The 23,812-nt window shown below is 40.4% G+C and overlaps 1 protein-coding gene across 4 annotated transcripts in view; it reads right to left on the bottom strand.

The window, feature by feature from the left end:
- BICDL1 (BICD family like cargo adaptor 1) overlaps positions 1-17,591 on the bottom strand; it is a 104,207-nt gene extending 86,616 nt beyond the window's left edge. For all 4 annotated transcript variants that reach the window (XR_006209657.1, XM_042961376.1, XM_042961378.1 and 1 more), the window contains exons 1-2: positions 17,144-17,591; positions 9,179-9,394 (exon numbers count right to left, since the gene is read on the bottom strand). Coding sequence is in view for 3 of the 4 variants with exons in the window: in XM_042961376.1 (XP_042817310.1) it covers positions 9,179-9,394; positions 17,144-17,572 (645 nt within the window). In the remaining variant the exon portion in view is untranslated. The remainder of the gene's footprint in view (positions 1-9,178; positions 9,395-17,143) is intronic.
- Between the last annotated feature and the right edge of the window lie 6,221 nt (positions 17,592-23,812).

Genomic DNA, 23,812 nt, shown 5'->3' with positions numbered 1-23,812 from the left:
CTCTCAAAAATAAATAAATAAACATTAAAAAAAATTTTTTTTTTAATAAAAAGGAATCAACCCGTAAGACACCTTGGTTTTGGACCTCCAGCCTCTAGAACCACAAGATAATACATTTCTGCTGTCTAAGCCATCCACTTTGTTATAGCAGCCCTAGCCACCTAATACAGTTTTCTAAAACCTTCTGAAATTTCTATTTTAAGTTATCTTGGCTCTTCATTCAAGAATAAATATTAGGATTTTTTTTCATTACAAAAATACATATAGTATTAGAAATCCGTGGGGAAATAAACAGCACTGAGACAGAATCAGTATAGAAAACATAACTGGTTTCCTATGCTATATCACACTATAAAATAAGTTCTAGATAGATTAAAGATCTAAATGTAAAAAACAAGCTTAAGTTTTTGTAATTAGCATGGGAAAATATCTTTAGGACTTGGGAGAATAGGACAAATCAAAACACAAAAGAACAAATCATAAAAGAAATGATTAATAAATTTGACTTCAATGAAAGTACACACTTCTGTTTAGTAAAAGACTCCATAAACAAAGTGAAAATTTAACAGCATCAAGAACATGTTAAAATATGCTTACACACCAGTAAGAAAACAGTGAAAGATACAAACAGGCAATTCACAATAAACATAAAAACAAAAGATGCCCAACCTCACTAGCAATTCATGAAATCAAAATTAAAATAAAAATTAAAAAAAAAACAATAAAAATACCATTTCAGATACATGAGACTAATTTTTTTTTTTTAAGTAGGCTCCATACCCAACGTGGAGCCCAATGTGGGGCTTGAACCCACAACCCTAAGATCAAGACCTGCACTGAGATCAAGAATCAGACGCCCAACTGACTGAGCCACTCAGGTGCCTGGAGACTGATTTTTAAAACCAACACCAAGTGTTGGTGAAGATGAGAACAACCACACATACTGGCTCTCACACACATTGCAGGTTAAGAATGTAAATTTGTACAACAGTTTTGGAGAGTAATTTGACAACATCTCATGGAGTTGAAGAGGTCTTTACTGTTTTTTTTTTTTGAAGAGGTGTTTACTCTTGGACCAAGCAATTCCACTCCTAGGTTTACCAGATTAACACAAATATATGTGCACAAGAACAGTCACTGCAGGAAAGTGTGCAGTAATGAAAAATTAGGAACTTAAAGGTTTATCAAAAAAAGAATAAGTATATTGTACTATATTTGCCCAAATAATAAACAGTTGAAATAAATGAACTAGAACTATATTTATTAATATGTCAATCCCTTAAACATAACATTGACCCAAAAGAGTGAAGTATAGAATGATGTGAACATTATCTGTGAGAATGATGCTGCCGTTTATTAAGTGTTTGAAACATGGAAAAATGTTATTAAAAAAAATTTTTTTTAACGTTTATTTATTTTTGAGACAGAGACAGAGCATGAACGGGGGAGGGTCAGAGAGAGAGGGGGAGACAGAATCTGAAACAGGCTCCAGGCGCTGAGCCATCAGCACAGAGCCTGATGCGGGGCTTGAACTCACGAACCGCGAGATCATGACCTGAGCCGAAGTCGGACGCTTAACCGACTGAGCCACCCAGGCGCCCCGGAAAAATGTTATTATACAATATTAATGGATATAGTATATATAATGGGATATATATGTTGACATACATGCACACACGTGTGTAGTATAAACACATGAATAGGTAGAAGAGTAACTGGAAAAGTGGAGAGGACTGACATGATCAATAATGTTTTATCTCTTTAAAAAATCTGAATATGACAAAATGTTAAGTATGTCATGGTTTTATAAATGGAAAATGCAAATATCTACATAATTATCCAAAAATTGTAACCCAATACATAATAAACAGTCACTAAGACTGTATACATTCGGTCCTGCAGTCTGAAACCCTGACCCCTACTAGAGAAAATGGGATTAGGATTAAGCATATGGTTCTGCTGCTGGTAGGATGAGGAGTTAGGGAAGGAGGGGGAAAAAGGTGTGACTATTTCATGTACAAAACTGCAGGGAAAAAGTGTAAGAGCATTTCCCAGCCAGTTTCTACAAACTCTAGAGCTATGTATTTTGGGGAAGTAAACTTTAGAAGTCCCTAAGAAATTTTAGCCTCCCACCCCCCTTTTTAAGGAGAAATCAATAATTTTTCCCATTCTTTGGTCAACAAGTGCTTATCTGACCTTAGTGTTTTACAAGGAAGTATGAGCAGTGCTTTATTAGTACAAACTGTGAAAATGCCTTCTTTTACTGAAATTTCTAACACTACTGAGATTCATTTTGAAAATATCTTATGTTGGGGCGCCTGGGGGCTCAATCAGTTAAATGTATGACTTCAGCTCAGGTCATGATCTCGAGGTTTACGAGTTGGAGCCCTGTGTTGGGCTCTGTGCTGACAGCTAGGAGTTTGGAGCCTGCTTCGGATTCTGTGTCTCCCTCTGTCTCTACCCCACCCCCGCTCATGCTCTCTCTCTCTCTCTCTCTCTCTCAAAAATAAATAAAAACATTTAAAAAGTTTTAATAAAAAGAAGAAAATATGTCAACTTCTGAAGGCTGAAAAGGCTAAATGAGAAGCTTATTATTACTGACATTATTATTATTGTGAATAAGACTATTTCTACACTGTTCAAATCACTGTTTTGGCTTGCTGCTGTACATGCAAACTATAAGAAGTTTCTACAGCACCTAAAATATGGTATAAGCTGTAGCAGGTTAAATTAGTGAATGATCACTTCAGGACTCTAACACTAATTAGAACTCTATTATCTTCACTACTACTGTTGGGGAGAAAAATCATTTGGGGATTCTGGAGGATTCTGCTGTAATGCCAGTGAAAAGTACTGTATTATGTATTTATCAGGATTCTCAGGGCACCTGGATGGCTCAGTTGGTTAAGCATCTGACTCTTGCTTTTGGCTCAGGTCATGATTACACTGTTGGTGAGTTTGAGCCTTATGTCAGGCTCCACGCTGACAGCACAGAGCCTGCTTGGGATTCTGTCTTTCTGTCTCTCCCTCTCTCTGCCCCTTCCCTGCCTGCTCTCTCTCAAAATAAGTAAATAAACTTAAAAAAAAAAAAAAAAGGATACTCAAAAAGCCTCTAAGTTGTTTTGTTTTTTTAACATTTATTCATTTTTGAGAGACAGAGTGCAAGCAGGGGTGGGGCAGAGAGAGAGGGAGACCCAGAATCCGAAGCAGGTTCTAGGCTCTGAGCTGTCAGCACAGAGCCTGATGAAGGGCTCAAACTCACAAACCGTGAGATCACAACCTGATGTGAAGTTGGACACTTAACCAACCAAGCCACCAAGATGCCCCCCAAAACCTCTAAGTTTTATGTAGTATGGCCCATGTTTCACCTCTCCTTTTTCCGAAAGCAAGGCCCACTGTATTCTTTCCACTTTAAAAAAAAAAAAAAAAGTTTATTTTTGAGAGGGGTGAGGAGTAGGGGGAGGGCGGGTGCGGGGAAAGAGTATCCAAAGTGGGTTCTGTGCTGATGAGCAGAGAGAGAGCAGAGAGCCAGGTGCAAGGCTCAAACTCACAAACTGCAAGATCATGACCTGAGCTGAAGTTGGACGCTCAACCAACTGAGACACCCAGGCATCCCTCCATTTTTTTTTTTTTTAAGTGGACTCCACACCTGCAGAGCTTGAACTCACGACCCTGAGATTAAGACCTGAGCTGAGATCAAGAGTTAGACACTTAACCGACTGAGCTACCCAGGCACCCCATCTTTCCACTTTTGAGGTAGGATGATAAATGTCTAACATATCCTATTAAACCCCACTGTCAATGCCATCATAGTGTTACTTTCCTTTTTTTTTTTATTAACTTGTTTTCTTTTTATGTTTTTAAATTTACATCCAAATTAGTTAGCATATAGTGCCCAACAATGATTTCAAGAGTAGATTCCTTAGTGCCCCTTACCCATTTAGCCCATCCCCCCTCCCACAACGCCTCCAGTAACCCTCAGTTTATTTTCCATATTTATGAGTCTCTTCTGTTTTGTTCACTCCCTATTTTTATATCCTTTTTGTTTCCCTTCCCTTATGTTCATCTGTTTTGTCTCTTAATGTCCTCATATGAGTGAAGTCATGTGATTTTTGTCTTTCTCTAATTTCATTTAGCATAATACCCTCCAGTTCCATCCATGTAGTTGCAAATGGCAAGATTTCATTCTTTTTGATTGCCAAGGCATACTCCATTGTATATATATATATATATACCACATCTTCTTTATCCATTCATCCATCGATGGACATTTGGGCTCTTTCCATACTTTGGCTATTGTTGATAGTGCTGCTATAAACATGGGGGTGCATGTGTCCCTTCGAAACAGCACACCTGTATCTGTTAGATAAATACCTAATAGTGCAACTACTGGGTCATAGGGTAGTTCTATTTTTAATTTTTTGAGGAACCTCCATACTGTTTTCCAGAGTGGCTGCACCAGCCTGCATTCCCACATGGTGTCACTTTCTAACTCAGAAAGTGAATTACACTTTCTCCAAATAGGTCAGCCTGAGTTTCACAAAAATGAGTCTCACAGAATTTTAGAGGCTAGAAGAGAATTTAGAGGGCATTTTGTCCAAATGAACAAATAAACTGGAATAAAGGTATCCCCAGGGTATCTGAAGCAGTATCTAGGGGATACAAGATGCCATAGAACAAATCTGACTCAATTCCTAGAAAGATCACTTTTACTCAAATATTTTTGAATAGAAATTTAACTGCAAGACACAACATTTTCAAACACTAATATATGCTGGGGACACTTCAGATTCTTCTTCTCTCAGGTTAGAGAATCAAAGTTTGACTAGATACAGAAACACCATCTACATGAAGAAGACATAATTATAAACCATGCTACCATTTATTGAGCACTTACAATATGTTAAACACCATGGTTAGAGATTACGTATATTATCTCATTTGCTCCTCCTAACAGTATCAGGTAATACTGATAATATAATTGTTTCCATTTTATAAAGAAGGAAACTAAGGTTTAAAAAAGTGAGAAAACTTTCACATGTTTCCCCAACTCATAAATAGCAGAGTTGGTCTTTGGCCACAGGGCTGTCTGACTCTAAAACCTGTGACCTTAATTACTGACTTAGAAATCTGAAAGTAAAGCACAGGAACCCTAACAAGTCTTGAATTAGAAAAGGCTTAAACAAGTCATGTGCCTTTCTGTCCCTCAAGTTTTCCCAGCTATAAAATTAGAACAATACTTATTCCTTCTTTCATGATAATGAGGACCCAGAAGCTCATGGGACATATATGCTCACAGCATCCTATTATAGAGCTGAAAAGAACCTTGGTCACATAAAAACTTGTACATGAATGTTTATGGTAAACTTATTCATAACAGCCAAAAAGTGGAAACAACCCAAATGTCCATCAACTAATGAACAAACAAAATATTATATCCATACAATGGAATATTCTTCAGCCATAAAAATGAAGTATTATTGATATATGCTACAATGTAGATGAACCTTGAAACATCACTAAGGGAAAGATGTCAGTCACAAAGAATCATACATGTATGATTTCATTTATATGAAATGTCCAGAATAGGCAAATCCACAGAAACAGAAAGTAGGTTAATGGTTACCAGGGGTCAGGGTAGGGAGGGTTAGGAGGAATGGAAAGTGACTACTAATGGGTATAGGATTTCTTTTTGGGGTGGGGGGGGGGGGGTGAAATATTCTATAATTAGATAGTGGTAACAAAGTTCCCTAGGTGGCTCAGTCGGTTAAGTGTCTGACTTTGGCTTAGGTCATGTTCTTGCAGTTCATGGGTTCAAGCCCCACACTGGGCTCTGTGCTGACAGCTCAGAGCCTGGAGCCTGCTTCTGTTCCTGTGTGTCTCCCTTTCTCTGCCCCTCCCTGCTCATGCTCTTTCTCTCAAAAATAAACATTAAAAAAAGAGAGATACTGTTCAGAGTTCCACAACCCTGTGAATATACTAAAACTCAGTGAATTTTTATACCTTTAAAAAGTAAATGTCATGGTATATGAATTAATCTCAATAGAGCGGTTACTTAAAAAAAAAAAAGAAAGAAAAGGACACCTGGGTGGCTTAATTGGTTAAGCGTCCAACTCTCGATTTCAACTCAGGTCATGATCTCATAGCTTGTGAGTTCAAGCCCTGGGTCAGACTCTGTACTGACAGTTACAAAGCCTGCTTGCGATTCTCTCTCTCTCCCTCTCTCTCAGCCCCTCCCCTGTTCGAACTCTGTCAAAATAAACAAACTTAAAAAATAAATAAATAATTAAAAAATATATATAACAACCTTGGAGTCTGTGGCAGCAAAAGAAATATACTTAAAAATATTTCAGGGGCGCCTGGGTGGCAGAGTCGGTTAAGCGTCCGACTTCAGCCAGGTCACGATCTCGCAGTCCGTGAGTTCAAGCCCCGCGTCAGGCTCTGGGCTGATGGCTCGGAGCCTGGAGCCTGTTTCCGATTCTGTGTCTCCCTCTCTCTCTGCCCCTCCCCCGTTCATGCTCTGTCTCTCTGTCCCAAAAATAAATAAAAAACGTTGAAAAAAAAAATTAAAAAAAAAAAATATTTCAGAGGTGCCTGGCTGACTCAGTCAGAACATGCAGCTCCTGGTCTGGGGGTTGTGAGTTCGAGCCCCATGCTGAGTGTAGAAATTACTAAATAAATAAATAAATAAACTTAAAAAAATACTTCAGACAAAAGTATCACAGAAGTATTGTACTAAGTTTTAAATATTATACATTTCATGCTTATAAAGACATGTTATAGACATCACAAGAAAAGCGAGGCCTTCTACTACCTCTGCTGGTTGTTATCTTGTCCCATGAGAATCTTAATTCACTTCAAAGCACTCAACTCCTTTGGTTCCTGAATACCCAGTTAATAAAATGATAATAAAATACAATCTAAAATGGCTGTTGATGGAAAACCCCAGGGGCTTGTCCTGCTTAAAAAGAGAAAGGGAAAAAAAGCCACACAACTCACCAAGGGCCTACATTCAAGGCCAGAGAGGATAACAAGAATCTAGATCTAGTGGAAATGTTATCCCCCTATATCCTTTTGGGAACAGCTTATCAGGATTTTCTACAGAGAAACTAGGCAAAGGAACCCCAACTATAAATATGCTGCTTTATTAAAACAACCATTAACACTGAAATCCTTACCTTCATATACTGCAGCATAACACGGGCACATTACCTCATTTTCATTTCAAAAGTACTTGCATAAGGTATAGATTTTTATCCCCATTTTAAAGATTAGAAAAGCGAGGCAAAAACAAGGTGAACCAGTCAATGAGAAGCAGGGTCAAGATTCAACATGCATCTAAATTCCAAGCTCACTGCTCTTTTGCTACATGGTATTTAATATTTGCTTTCTTCCTTCATCTCTCTTGGCCACCTATCTTTCACCAGATCAGAAAGCAGAATTGAGTCGTTTCTGCTCATGTTATTTTATAACATGAACTTACTCCCAAGAGATAATTTCCCCTTTAATTGTTTTGGTTTGCTGTATTCCTTTCATAGGTTTCCATAAGAAACACTTGCTCAGAATAAGTATTAATGTTTATTTATTTTATGTTTTGGCAGGGGGCAGGGAACAGAGAGAGAGAGGGAGAGAGAGAATACCAAGCAAGCTCGTCACTGTCAGCACAGAGCCTGATGCAGGGCTCGATTTCATGAAGTCACTCAAAATAAGTATTAAATAAATGTTGAATAAATAAATAAATCTGGCTAGGCCTGTCCAGTTAACTTAATCTTTCATGAATAATGAACACTCAAAATCTTAAAAATCTTACAAGGATAGAGATTCCCTTCTCAGTTGTCGCAAAAGGTTTTAGAACAGAGTCAGAAATGCTGTTACTAAACTGGCCTTGAAGTGACTTCTTGAAGAACTGTCCAACTCTTTCTTTCCAGTCAAATAGTGATTTAATCCCCTAGATGGGAAGGCAAGACCTTTAGTTCTGCTTATCGTGTGGATTCTCACCTTTCACACGTGTCAATATTTCCTGCAACTAGCTACTTTCCAAGTTATTAGGTATCTCTTTTTCCCCTTCTTTCTACCTTCCTGTCTCCCTCTCCTTCCTCCCTACTTCCATTCTCTCCTCTGCCTCTCCTTCTTGTATCTTTCACTAGTTTCCCTAGTGAGGCATACCTCACATTTCCTAGTGAGGCATGAAGGTTTTGACCCGTCTCAGAGTATCCATGGGAACCAACTATGACAAACTAAATGACTTCATACGGTGTTACCCATCGAATTAGTAGAAATGCCAAGAATTTTCCATGTACTGCTCTAGCTAAGCCTTTTCCAAAGATCAAAGCATGACCTACACAATGAGATCAGACTAGAAGTTCTTTCTTCTTCTGATAACTAAAGAGTTAATAGTTTTATTTTCAACACATAAGAAGGACTGAAGTACCATAGTAAATCCCACTCTTAATTTTTAAAAGTAGGTGGATTTAGAGACCAGGGCATTAATAACATTTCTGCATTTGTTAAAAAGGTATGTTCTGTATATAAATTAGATTTGGACCTATTCAGCCCTCAAACTCCCTCTTTGCAATGATTTCAGTCTTGACCCTGGTTAATTAATACTTCCATAACACCATTCTATAAAGGCACGAGAATTTTTTACTTACTAGGATATAAAAGAACAAATTTTAAATACAGATACACATATACTTCTCCTCTCATATTCAAATAATATGAAGAAATGTACATTCACATTTCATCATTGAAAATCATTTGCTCTAATTTTCCCCAAGCTTTTCAGTTTAAAGATGGCACCATTTAATATCTGAACCAAATTCATTAACATAATTTCATCCATGACAGACTTCTTCTAGATAAAGGAATCACAGACTTTTAGAGCTATACCAAACGTCAGAAATCATTAGGCACAACTCTTTTCATTTTAAAAACGAAAAATCTCCCAAGTTAAGTGATTGTCAAAGTCTCTTAGCTGATTAATGAGAGGTAAGGGTTTTGGTTCCTGACTCCTAGTTCACACAGCTGACGTTCCCATAGGTGAAAATTATTCAACTTGTTGATATCAACACCAATGGCAACAAAACTTACTCTTACCATATGTATGAACAACATCGTACAGCAGCTTTGGTTTCAACTTTCAGTATTTTATACCATAAATTCTTAACTTGTGGCTTACCCTGCTGAGTTGATCCAATAACCTCTGGTTCTGTTCTGATAATTCCTGGACAGCCCGTGTTTTTTCTCGATCTGCTTCCCGTAGATGAACCTGCTGCCTCTCCAACTCATCCTGAAGTTGTTTCACATCACTCTCCAGCTCTGACACGCGCCCTTCCCATTCCCCTTCTCGGTTCTCAAATCGTCTTCTTAGTTCGTGTTTCTCTTGTTCTAAGTGCTGGGTGAGAAGTGAAGAGGATTTAAAAACTGTTAAAAATTTACAGCCTTTCCTTTTTTCTCTTTTCACACTCTCCTAACTTTTCTTCTTCCCAGTCAGCACAACAAAACACTCTGCCACATGGGAAAAGTTGTCTATTTCACAGCTACAAAAACACTCCCTTCTTACAGAGTAGGAAGGAGTTAGCATGCTGTTCTTATTAAAAACACTTAATATTACTGTGTTTATTCTTGCCGTTGGGCATGGGACTATGGATAGGACTATAGACTCAGGAATTCACTTGAAATTCAGCCCTAGTCATCTAATTAACTAGTAAACTATACATTTAAACAACTTAACACAAGTCCTTAAGAAGGCTTCTTTTGGAATCAACTATCATGCCTGGCATAATACCAGACACTTAGAATCAAAGAATTTTCAGGGACGGAAGGAACTCCAGGGATCCTTCAGATTAACCATCTTTTCTTACAAATGAGGTAACCTACAATAAGAGGTCAAGTAACAAGCTCAAGGTCAAACTAGTAAATGGCAGAGCTGGGATTTGTGTTTAAGTCATCTGACTCTGTTTAGCACTCCAAATCACAATTCAATAAATACTTGTTGTGATATATAGAATTATATTTGGATATCAAGCAAGTTCAGCTTCAGGTCTACTTTAAATCATGGCTTATCAGCTTTGCACATTTATTTCTGATCCACTCATTTATTCTTGAGGAGTACCTGCGATGGGTCAGCCACTATGCTGCAGACATAGTGCAAAGTAAAACAGACATGGTCCTTGCCTTTATGGAGCTTTCATTCTAGTGGGAGAGACTGATAAAAGTAGTAAGTTGTGGGGTGCCTGGGTGGCTCAGTCGGTTAAGCATCTGACTCTTGATTTCCGCTCAGTTCATCATCTCATGGTTCATGAGTTTGAGCCCCAATCAGGCTCCACAGTCACAGCACAAAGCCTGCCTGGGATTCTCTTTCCCTCTCTCTCTCATGTTCTCTCTCTCTCTCTCTCTCTCTCTCTCTCTCCCCCAAAATAAATAAACTTAAAAAAAAAATAAATTGTGTGTAACAAATGGTATGCAAAGTACACATGGCTTGAAGCAGCAGCTCAATAAAAAAGGATTCTTTTGAAGGAAATAAGAATACCCTTTTGTTTTTTGGGTTTTTTTTTTTTTAAGTTTTATTTATTTAAGTAATCTCTATATCCCATGTAGGTCTTGAACTCACGACCCTGGATTGAGAGTCGCATGCCCTTCCACCTGAGCCAGCCAGGCACCCCTCTTTGTTTCTGTGAGATAAGACGCATGTCTCTTAACAGAGGCAAGTATGTTCTACTTAAAAATCATATTATGTACGAAATAGCAAAGTCTACACCCCAAGGAGTACATTAAATAGAAGTTAAAGCAATGGTCAATTTGGGGGGAAGGGGACGGCTCTCAGAAAAGCTCTGATATAATTGTTGAAAATATACCCACCTGGACCTCAATCCCAAAGACTGTGATTAGTTAAGAATGGGATGAAGCCTAGGCATGCATCTGTCTACTCATCGATCTATCTTGGCTCTACAGGAAATTCTGATGCACTGAAGGTTGATATCAAGCACTGAGAATGTTTCTACAAGCTACGATGAGCATATGAATCTTCTTCAGAGTACTTGGTCATCTCTTCTACACTCTTATTCTATCCAAGTTCTCACTTTGTGAATATTTTTTGGAGTAATTCTTTTGGAGAGTGTTAAGGGCCAGTGTATAGTTGCACAAGAAAATGAAAATCAGTCACATTACTTCACATTTAAGATGTGTCTAAAAAAGAGATTACCCCATTTCACCCTGACATCTTATTCCCTTTTTTGCTGACTTGTTAACACTTCTGAAAGTCAAATTTATCCCTAAAAGATGTAAATTTACCATGACACAGCAGTCAAAATAACGTGCCAAAAGATAAAATCAGCAATCCAAAATGAAAATTCTGATCACATTAGCAAAGGCAGTTTTTACTGAAATAAATGTATGGTCCTCCAGGTCGATCACTCTGGGAAACAACTCACTCGGATATAGTCACTCTAGTATATTTGTTGAAGAAGTCACATTATAGTTAGACTTTATAGAACCTTGGCTTGGAGCATGCAAGGAAAGGAAGAATAAGGGAGGGACTTCTACTCATCAGCCTGAGAACTTTCTGCTCTGTGCTTTCCTCATATTGCTAAACTCCAAAAATGAGAATGTTTTAGTCACTGTAGGGACTTCAAAAAGATGAAATGCAGAAACAAATGCTAATTGCCATCCTAAAATTGTGATACTTGGTTTTATTCAGTTTTTCCAAAATGAAAAAGATTGAGCAGAAGGCAACAGCAAGAACTCAGTAATCACAGTGTTACTGAGAGGCCAGATAAATTAGGCTTGTGTTCTAAAAGAACAGAGAGACTTAAAAATATTCAGCAAACAGCTGTTAGTGAACAGCCCAACTAAGCAACTAAAACAATCCAATCCACTTGGAGTTGGGGGAGGGGTTGCGACAGGTGGTACTGATTAGTTTATTCTGACCTTATATTTTTCTGGTCATGTGACAAACTTCCTAATTCAGGTTTCCCAACACTGAAAAAAAGCAGTCAAGACTTTCCTATTAATGAACAGAAAGAATTTAGCCTTTTGTCTAACAAGAGAAAAGAAAGGTTTCCTAGAATTGTATTTTCATTAAGTGTTAAATTAACCAGTAAACTCTAGGTAGCATATTAGGAAGTATGGAGGTCAGGGATTATACGTTAAGTTATATGCCATTTTAGATATTATGTGTTATTCCTGTGTTAAAGTTAATATCTACACCTGAAACTAATAATGTCAATTATACCTCAATAAACAAAAGAAGAAAAGTTACCATCAAAACTGTTAAGGTCATCATAAACAAGTTAAGTCTAAAAAAGTGCCACAGCATGGGCACCTGGGTGGTGCAGTTAAGCATCCGACTCTTGATTTCAGCACAGGTCATAATCTCATGGTTCGTGAGATCGAGCCCGCATCGGGCTCTGGGCTTGAAAGTATGGAGCCTGAGTGGGATTCTTCTCTCCCTCGAGCTCGAGCACACGCTCTCTCACTCTCTCTCAAAATAAATAAATAAACAAACATATAAAAAAGTACCACAGCAAAGAGGAGACTAAGAAGATAGGAAAACTGAATGTAATGTATCCAGGTTGTAATCTTGGAACAGAAAAACACAGTACATAAAGGCTAAGGAAATCTGAATAAACTAAGGAGTGTAGTTAACAGTGTATCAGTAATGGATTTTTAATCACGGCAAGTATATCATGATAATGTAAGATGTTAATAACAGAGGAAATTGAGTGCAGAACATATGCAAATGTTCTGTACCATCTTTCCATTTTTTCTGTAAATCTGAAACCATTTTTAAAATTTTTTTCTGTTTATTTTTGAGGGAGAGACAGACAGACAGACAGACAGAGTGTGATTGGGGGAGAGGCAGACACAGAATGCGAAGCAGGCTCCAGGCTCTGAGCCATCAGCACAGAGGCTGACTCGGGGCTCGAACTCATGAACCGTGAGATCATTACCTGAGCTGAAGTCGGACGCTTGACCGACTGAGCCACCCAGGCGCCCCATCTGAAACCATTCTTAAAAAAAAAAAAAAAAAAGGTATTTAAAACTCTGAAAAAATAAAAAGTTAACATCATTAACCAATCTAAAATTGGTTGTTACTGAAAATGGATTTCCGCCAAGAGCTAAAAAAGCAACACCACTGTCATAAGTCCAGGATATGATTCTTGAAAAATACAAAGAAAAAGTACTATCTTTTTAAGTGGACCAAACACTGTATGCAAATAAGGAGCTCTAGATTTGCCTACCCCAAATCTACTTGTGACTCTCATTAGGTGATCACTTTCATTTTATTTGTTTTGCCCTTAAAAAAAAAAAAAATTGTACTAGAATCCTAAGAATTGACCTGCAGAAGGAAAAGGAAAATGTAGTTGAGGTAAAAGACTACCTCTGCATGCAGTAAGAGATAATCCACTCTCAGCTGGAATAGGAAAAAAGGGGATCTTGCATGTTAAAAACAGTATTTTTAGAAACTAAATAAATAAAATACTGAAGAAAAAAGTATATAAATCTGAGTTACTGTCTTAGTTCACGTTCCAGAAAAAAAAACTAAGGACCTGGCTGGATATAAGATATAAAAGCAAAAGGGCTCACTGTAGGTGCAGAAAAAATAAATTTTAGAAAGTAACTTTACGGGCGCCTGGCTGGCTCAGTTAGTGGAGCATGTGACTCTTGGGCTCAGGGTTGTGAATCTGGGCCCCATGTTGGATGTACAGATTACTTTGAAAAATCTTGGGGCACCTGGGTGGCTCAGCCCGTTAAGTGTCTGACTCTTGGTTTCAGCTCAGGTCATGTCTCACAGTTTGTGAGTTCAAGCCCCGAATTGGGCTCTGTGCTGACGGTGCAGAGCCTGCTTGGGATTCTCTCTCTCCCTCTCCCCCACTCATGCTCTCTCTCAAAATAAATAAATTTTTAAAAAAGATCTTTAAAAAATAAAATCTTAAAAAAATAACTTTAGAACTTTAAGTATATGAAAATATAATTCAGTGAATGAATAAAATACAATATAGTCAATTTAAGAGTGGAAAAAAATGACCACAATCTTCCAGTATTTTAAGTTAAATTGAATCTTCATTTTAACCCTAAGAGATATATAGCCAAAAAAATTCTATGTTAATCTTTAAGCCATTAAAGACTTTAAAGAGTGTGCCTTTAATAAGAGAGCAGTATGAGATCAAGTACTTTATATTTTAAATGACAAAACAAAATCTTAGGTTTGGCACACAGAACTGGAAAGGTATTCAGTATTAACAAATAGGTAGAAAAAAATCTTAACAATGGCTTATTGGTCCTGAGGTTAGAAAGGTGCCAGTTTTGAAGTAATAAGGGAACAGAGGGGATTAAAACAAGACCAGTCTCACTATTTAACAGTGAAACCAACATTCTCTCAGAGTCCCCTCAAGTGTTAATCTTTCAAACCAACCTGTGAGAAAATGTGTTTGCTCCACTGACAGTTTATGGAAAATTACAAATGCTTTTAAAAGGCTAGTTTTCTACCCTTAAGTATTTAATTTAATTGAAAATATAGCATGGCAGTGTTAAACTTTATAAAGTATTTTGTCCCTAAGCAGACATTCTAAAATCTAGGCTGCTTAAAGAATATAGAGGTGGGGCACCAGGGTGGCTCAGTCATTGAGCATCTGACTTCTGATCTTGGCTCAGGTCATGATCTCATGGTTTGTGAATTTGAGCCCCACGATGGGCTCTGTGCTGAGAGCTCAGAGCCTGCTTGAGATTCTCTCTCACCCTCTCTCTCTGCCTCTCCTCCATTTGTGCTCTTTCTCTCTCTCTCAAAATAAACTTAAAAAAAATATTTTAAAAAATTTATGCTGAAAGGAAAATTTACTTGCAGGTATCAAATGAATCGCCCTCTATTAGGTTTGTCTCTCTCATATTAATAAGAATTAAAAGAATTAACAAGGAACTAATGACAATATCTTTATGGGATCTTTTTAAATGTGCTTTTTTAAAAAAAACTAAAAATTGTTCATGATAATCTTCCTTGAAATATACCTTGAAAAAAATAGTATAACTGAACCCTCTAATACTCATGTTCAGTAACAATCAATATATTTGGCTTTTTATTTTTATTTATTTTTTAAACGTGTATTTATTTTTGAGACAGAGAGAGACAGAGCATGAGCAGGAAAGGGGCAGAGAGAGAGAGAGGGAGACAGAATCCGAAGCAGGCTCCAGCTCTGAGCTGTCAGCACAGAGCCTGACGCGGGGCTCGAACTCACAGACCGCGAGATCACAACCTGAGCCACCCAGGAGCCCCTATATTTGGCTTTTTAAACAAAATTTTAAAATGTAAGTATATAGAACATAAAATTTACCACCTCAACCATTTTTAAGTGTACAGCTTAGTGTTAAGTACATTCACACTGTTGTGCAACCAGCCCCCAGAAATTAAAATATACACTAGAGTTCAATATGGTGACCTGTAGAGGAATGATGATTTTAAAAACTAATTTAAGAGCTTTAAAATATTTTATTACCATCTGTTTGGTCAATAGCAAAAAGTCAAAGGTAATTTATTCTTTCACAATAGAACCCTTCTTGTTATAGAATTTTTAAATCTTTTTCCTTTGTGAAGAAATGTGTAAGGGCTCCACATGGAAGCCAGGGTGTGTGTAACTGCACACTCAGGATTACTCAGAAATCCATCACTAATCAAACTGACTGATAACAATGTTTCTTCAATAAGTCCCTCACTGAAGGAATTTCAAATCACAAGAATAAATCTCTGCAGTAGTACTTCTATATAGAGTCATGTAACTAAATCCCATTAAAAAAAAAAAACACCCTTTTATTTCTAGACCTCTACTTCCAGTGAAAACTAAACACTTCAATTCACTGGGTGCTTTTTGGCAGTCTACCTATAGGTTTCACAAACCACTTTTCAGAGAGGTATCTCAGGAGTTCATCGACTGGCAGACCCAGTTAACAGGCCAACTGAACTACAGGGCACTCAACCGGTTTCCTTTTTCTCCCTGATTTACTTTTGATACATCGCTAGACTACAAACACATACTTAAATCTTATTATAGAAAAGTTTCTGGACTTATATTCTGACTGTTCAACCAGCAGCAGTGATAGGAAAGCAGACTAGGGTCAATTTCAGACCTTATTCAGGACTGTACTATTCTCTTGTAACTAAGAAAAGAACTGGTTGCAACCAAACTGGGTAACAACAGTAAATGCACAGGCAGAAAAAAAAATAAGCTAGTCTCCAATGCCACAGATGCCCCACCCCCTTTTTTAAAAAAAGCTCTCTAATTTTTACAAGGGCTGGCATTCCATACCACTTTAAAGGCCCTTTCCCAGTAAAGGGCAAGAAAACAAACAGGCATAGCTCCAAAAGACTTTGATACAGAAAACTGGCAGAAATCTTACACACTTTAAGAAGTATTTATAATAGTTAAAGTAACATGGTTCTCATGGGTTGCATTTGGCCACCGAATCGCATGAATGAGGCCCAGAAGACCAATTAAAAAAAAAAAAAAAAAGCGTACTGTTTAAATACAAAATACACATAAATGCCGAGGTCCAAATTAAATCCACTACCAACAGTCACATGCCGAGCCCAGGCTTGCCTGATTTCTGCAATGGAACCACATTTCCTAATCCCTGAGTATTTGAAGGCTATATAAAGCTCCTTGAGGGGCACTTGTTTCCCACAACTCTGAGCTGCCGGGAAGTTAAGACAAGGGCATCTGGAGGCCTTAACGCCAAAACTGGAAGGCTTTAAGGCTAACACCCTGATTAGAGATTAACTACTCTGAAAACCTGGAGCATATTTTAAATGCTTCCCGACTTTCTTATTTCTCTGTGTGCAGACATCACCTCAGCGCTGTATAAATTAGTCATACTGTAAGCTCTATTTTAGACGCTGTGTACAGTACATATATAGAATGGCCCACAGCGGGGCTGGGGCGGTGCGTGGACCCATTTGCTGAAGTCAGGTGGATTCAATGTTGCCCTGGTCTGATAATTCGAAACCCTCCACCCGACCCCTCCCTCCAGGTGGTTTTCTGTTAAGGCAGGGTGAGTAAGGAAGGAGTAGGGTGGGTGGCTCCCGAAGCTGAAGCTGCCCAAGGCCGAAAGGGCTCTCCCTGCTTCCCACCCATCCCACGAGGGACGTCCTCACCTCCAGCTTGTCTGTCAGCTCCTTGTGCATCTGCTCGTACTGCCGGCTCATGTCCTGGTTCCTCTCGAGCAGCGCCTTGCCCAGCCGGGCCGCCAACACCAGATCCTTCTCTTTCTGCCGGATCACCGACAGCAGTTCGGGATCCTGGGCGGGCGGCGGCTGCAGTCCGGACCCCTCGGCCGGAGGCCCAGCCTCGGCCTGAGAATGCTCCCCGGGGTCGGACGGCCGTTCCCCGGCCGCCAGCAGCGCCAGCTCCTCCTCTAACGCCAGTTCCAGCTCCCCGGGGCCCCCGGAGAAGGAGATGAGGGCGGCGGCGGCTGGACTCCCGACTGCGTCCGCGGCCGCTGCGGGCAGCTCCATGCAGCAGGCGCTGTCCGGCTCCGCGGGTGCTGAAGCGCGGCCGGCCAAGCCCAGGCAGAAGGCGGACATGGCCCGCGCGCGCGGAGCCCGCAGCGGTGCGGCCCGGCCGGCGCGCGCCAGGCTGCAGGGGGGAGGGGCCCCGCCGCGCCGCCCAGCGCCCCGCGCCTCGCCCCGCGCCGCGGCACGCGCCCCTCGGGTCCCCGCGAGCCCTGGGCGCGGCGCGCGCCGGCCCGCCCCTCCCCCGCGCCGGCGGCACGCGCCCCCCCCCCCCCGCCGCCGCCGCCCCCGGGGCTCAGCTGTTCGGCTCGCGCTAGGGAGGAGGAGGGGGTGGCAAAGGGAAAGGCTGAGGAAGGGAAGACCGGGGGGCGGCGAAGCGAGAGGGGAGGTTGCGAGGAACGCCGCCGCCGAGTTTTCAGCCGCCCTGTTGCTGCTGCTGCTGCTGCTGCTGCCGCTGCCGCCGCCGGCCGGGCAGCGCCTCACCGGGCGGGCTGCGCTCCGCTGTCGCTGCGACGCTCGCTGCTGCTGCTGCCGGCGGCCGCTCTCTGCAGCCGCGCTCCATGTCCCTCGGCTCGGCGGCAGCCCCAGCAGCAGCAGCGGCGGCGGCGGCGGCTGCTGCAGGCGCCGAGGCGGCGGCTCCACATCGCGCGCGGCGCAGCCGGGCGAACTCCTTCCTGCCTCCCTCGGCTCCTCCCGCTCACCGGGCCGGCCGCACCCCGCCCGGGCTTCCGGCCGCGCCCCCTCTCCCCGCCCCTTGCCGGCGCCTGACGCGCGCGGGCACCTGTTCGCCGCGCCCGCGCGGGATTCGCCGGCTCGCGGGTCTCCTCAGCGGCGCCCAGGTGGCGCCGGCGACCTTAACCCCTGCGCTGCCTCAAGCCCGGGGGCGGCTGCGCGCGCCGCCTGGGGAGGCAGCTGGCGCATCCCTAATGGTTCGGGCGGTGCTCCGGCGCGGCCACGCCCCCGGCCTCGCGCCCACATCGGATGTGGCCCCGCCCCCAGCACGCTCACCTCGGGGTGTGGCCTCGCGCTCACCTCGGAGCACAGCCCCGCCCCTGGCCTCGTTCTCACCTCCGAGCGAGGCCCCGCCTCCGGGCTCGCGCCACTCTTGGGCTGGAGCGTTTCTCAGAGTCTGGTGGGGATCAGTTTTGTCGAACCTCAGGTGGTCTCCAAGAGGACTGGGGATGTTCTTCCAAGGCCGAGTCCCGACAGAGACTCGTGGTCACGGAATTTAGGTCTGGGCCCTCACCAAAGCTAAGCAGTCAGGAGAGGGAGCCCTAGCGAGCAGGAGGGGGAGGAATGACTTCAGAAATCCGGCATTTTAATGATGATGACTCAGGGATATGAAGGACCAGAGGCCTCCGAGATCAACAGCCCCGAAAGAAAGAGTTATGTTGAGAAATAACGGGGAAAAAAACTCACAGATGGGAATATGAAGCAAAGAATCGCCGTGATAATGACTTTTGTTTATTAGGTACTTAGTATGTTCCGCGTCTTGTGCTAAATGCTGTGTATGCATTATCTTAGATTAGTCCTAACAAGAACCTTATAAAGTGCTGTCACTCTTTCCATTTTACGGGGAGGAAATTGAGACCTCGAGAGGTGTTCTCTGCCTAGATCATTACAATAGATCACATCCTGGCAGGCTGACTCCAGGGTTCACGTAGATCATTATTCTTTACTTTCCTCACGCATGAGAAGTCTCGAGGAAGATAAATAGTAGTTTTTGACCAAGATGGCCTGGGTGGATATAGAAAATGGTAACAGGAAGCTTCCTGCAATGATCAAAACAATAATTGAAGAGCCTACTGGGAGACTCCAAGCAGTTCTTGCTTTGACCTCACTGGTGATGCTCTTGTCTATTTTCAGAAAAAACCCCATCTGAAGCTAGACTAGGTCCCTATTTATTTCCTTTACTCTTGAATAACAACCCTCTTTTGAGTTAGATCATACCTTGATTCTTTTCATCACAGTGAGACGGAAATTTCAGGACACCAAGAGGCTGAAATGGGTCAAATGGATTCTCCTGGTTTTTATTCTTTATTAACTTCAGAGCTCATCAATATTCAGGTATATACATGACTTTCTAATCTCAGACTGAACCTCAGGTCTGGCTTTGTTTGCTTGTTGATTGAAAAGGAGGCAGACAACTGAGGGATTCCCACATTGATCTTAGAGCTAAATTTAGGAAGTTGATCATGGTACCAGTCCAGCAGCAGTGGACTCTTCTAATACATTTTTTTTTAAGTTTATTTATTTATTTTGCGAGAAAGGCAGAGGGAGAATCCCAAGCAGGCTCCCCACTGCCAGTGCAGACCTGATGCATGTCATCGACCCCACCAACCATGACATCATGACTTGAACTGAAATCAAGAGTCGGATGCTCAGCCCACTGAGCCGCCCAGGCACCCCAGTTGTAACACTTTTTATTATGCCCTCTTGAGCAGAAATTGTGGGCCCCCTGGTGAGACCCAACTGCAACTCTTTTATCTTTTTTATTACAAAAGGACAAGTTTCTCCCTAATTTATTTATAGAGACACACATATCAAGAGCAAACAGGATTCCTAATCAAAAGGAGTTTCAGAGGGGGGAAAATCTTTTGAATGCTTTTAATGAAGCATATAACTTTAATATCTACATTGTTGATAATAGCATGTAGGCATATAGATGTACAAAAAAAGGGAGGTGAGGTCAACTCTTTATTTTTCCTTGATGCAGAGTTGGCAGCCTATCTTTCCTGAAAGGTCTCTGACTTGCCTTTCTTGAACTCAATGGCCCTACTCTATTAGACTTACCTGTTACTGTGAGGACAAATTATAACTAACTCTAGCTCCTGAAGATTCTCCTAAACAATGTTCTAAATGAACTAGAAGGTGATGATTTTCTATTGTAGTTTTGTCCTAAGCACTGTCTTTCAATAAACAGTCAAAGGAGACCAGCTCAAGTTTGGAGAACTATTTAGAATAGTGGTTCCTACAGTTTTTGGTCTCACGACCTCTTTACACTCTTAAAAATTATTGAAGATCTCAAAAAGCTTTATATAGATTTTGATATATATTTACTTACATAGTAAAAATTAAAATGAGAAAATTTAAAAATATTAATTCATTAAAAAATACTTAGGTGTTTGGGTGGCTTAGTTGGTTGAGCATCCGACTCTTGATTTTGGCTCAGATCATGATCCTAGGTCTGTGGGATTGAGCCCTGTGTAGAGCTCTATGTGGAGCATGAAGTCTGCTTAAGATTCTCTCTCTCTCCCTCTGCCCTTCTCTCCTGCTCATGTTCTCTCTCTCTCTCTCTCTAAAATAAAAGTTTTTCAAAAATTTAAAAATACGTAGAATAAATTTGTTACATGTTAATATAATGTATTTTATGAAAAATAGATATATATTCCCAAATTTAAAAAATGAGAAGAATGGCATTATTTCTCTTTTTTACTAATATCTTTAATGTTTGACTTAATAATAGAAAGCTGGACTTTTATGTCTGCTTCTCCTTCCAATGTAGTGACATTTTGTTTAGATTGAAATATGTGAAGAAAATCTGGTTCCACAAAGATATAGTTGGGAAAAGAAGGAATACTTTAATAGCTCTTATAGATCACTGGGATATTTTTCTTTAATATTACACCAAAACTCGACAAGTGATAGCTTATTTTTTTAATGTATGTCAATAATTATAATTTTCTTTTTCTTTATTTTTTAATGTTTATTATTTATTTTTGAAAGAGAGAGATAGAGCACAAGCCAGGGAGGGACAGAGAGAGAAGGAGACACAGAATCTGTCTGTCAGAACAGAGCTTGATGCTGGAGCTGTGAGATCATGACCTGAGCCGAAGTCAGAGGTTTAACTGACCAAGCCACCCAGGTGCCCCAACAAGTAATAGCTTCTTAAAGGTTAGTTGCAATGTGGAATCTAAAACCATATCAAGGAAATGCATTGATCTATCTTTCATTTTGAATGTATCTTATACCCATGTATGATTGATTCTATAATAGCATATATTGGTCATTTGGAAAATATTGGTTCACTGAGTTATACAGATCTTCCAAATATTGTAATATGTCATTATACTATATTTTAAAAATCACAGTCATTAATATAATCACTGATCTCATCAGAAAAGTCTTTAAGCATCAGCAAACTACCAAGCTCACAGAGGTGGATATGAGGTTTTCAAAATTCTAATTTCCACTTAAAAGTTCCAATCTCATCATTGCTAACAGTATTATCAATTATTTTCCTTAAAGTAACAGACTTGCTTCATGAATTTTTGAGAAAACATCTGCCAGATACGCACACCTGAATACCACAGTTTGTCAGTCATCCATTTAAGTGAAAAACGTGTTTCACGACAAATATGGCTAGTTCAGCTCATAACTCAACTGGTAGTACAAGTGCTTTATCTCAAGACAACCATTGTACTTAGGTATGCAGCAGAGTGCTTTATGGGTACTTCCCATTTCATGACATGGAATATTTTTAAAAATGTGTACGCGCTTACTTTGGTAGCACATATACTAAAAAGAGTTTATACTCAAGGGTCAGGATTTAATAAAAGTACTGCTTCATCAGGAACGTTCCTATGTGAAACTAGGTGTGTGTTTTTTTGTTTGTTTGTGTTTTTGTTTTCCTGTGAGCACGTGGTAGTGAAGAATAACAGTAAACTTTTTTTTTTTTAACTAGGCTTCATGCCCAATGTAGGGCTTGAACTCATGACCCTGAGATCAAGAGTCGCATGCTCTACCAACTGAGCCAGCCAGGCACCCTGATAACAGTAAACTTTGGTACCACTGTGTTGATTCATGCTAAGGTATCAATAGTGTTCCCCACCGATGCTTTTGCACCAGCAGAGCAAATGTCATAATGAGAAATAAAAATAGTTATTAGATAATTAGTATTATTAAGAAATTAGTTTTGCTATTATCAACAAAGTTAGACATACTATCATTGCAATTATTATGAAAACAGGAAATTTTGAAATCATAAAAATATGAAAATTTATTACACAGATTCCTTGAAAGGGTCTTTGGGACTTTCTGGAGTTAGTGAATCACACTCTGAGAGCTGTTGATTTAGAGCTATTCAAAATCCCTTAGGTCAGCCTTGACCTAGAAGAATGAACAAGCACCTGCCTACATGGAAATTAGTGCCAGGAATCAAAACTCCTCAAAGCAAAGTTATGAAAACCCTCAGGCTTCTAAGAAGCTTATTATTTAGTTTATTCTGCTTCATACTAGAATAGTATCCCAAATATATTTAGCATTACATTCCTTACATCCTTTATATGACATCTGATTTCATCCTCACACTGACTTCATAATGCTAGTATTTAACACCAATAAATACTACTACATGACACTGTGATGCTAGTGGTTTAGACCTGTCTGACCCTAAAGTGCTTCCCCTTAGTTACTATGCCTCACTTTACATTTTTATCATTTATATATTCCCTTAAATATATTTGCATCAGCGTTGCTTTTGGTACCTCAATATTCTGGTTGAACTTGGGTACGACCCATCTTAACTTCCCATAAATGGATTTCTGCATAAGAGCCATTCCATGCAGGGCTCTTGCGCTGCCCTAAGGAAACTAAGGGCAAACCATGAAACTGTCTTTCTTTAGAGATCCTGATATTTACAAATATGCCAACTCTCACCAAAATTCCCCCAAGTTGTTTATTTTTATTAACGTCTTGATCCAGCAAAAACTGGAAAGTGTAAAAGACAAAACATTTTCCAGAAAATTTGTTTTTGAAAAGTCAAGTGTTGAAGAAGCATGAAGAACTGGCAAAACATGTGATAAAGCAGTTCTGTGCTTGGTATTTTCATTCAGCAATTACAAGAGTGTGTGCGCTTTTTAAGTTGTATATTTTATTTATGAACTAGTCGTGGGAACATAAAAGTCTCAAAAATTCCTCAAATGTTACCCAAAAGCTTTTTATATTTTTTGGAGATGAATCGGTTCAACATTTTGCAAAATGTGGTGTGTACACCCCTAGTGATTCTCAACTTGATTTTTAAGGGTAAAACATTAACTTCAGTGGCTGGCGTTTACCAGTGTCGGCTTTGCCTGGTGTGGGAGTGTGCTTTCTCTGCTCCCCACTACGGTGCCTCAGCTTGCCCTGCTGGGACCCCTTCCAAGCCCCACCTAGACCCCAGCCATCCCTCCCATCTCTAGGTTCTCACCTTGACAGCCTCCTTACATCTTTCCTCTTACTCCTCCCAGGGTCCTCTCCTGGACCTGGATTCCCAGCCCACCCTTCCTTTCACCTTTTCTCCAGATTAACATTCTGCCTGAATTTCCACTTCCA

The sequence above is a fragment of the Panthera tigris genome, chromosome D3 (genome assembly GCF_018350195.1).
Source record: "Panthera tigris isolate Pti1 chromosome D3, P.tigris_Pti1_mat1.1, whole genome shotgun sequence".
Lineage (NCBI taxonomy): Eukaryota > Metazoa > Chordata > Mammalia > Carnivora > Felidae > Panthera > Panthera tigris.
Note: the sequence above shows the minus strand (reverse complement) of the source record. Positions and strands in the feature narration are given on the sequence as shown.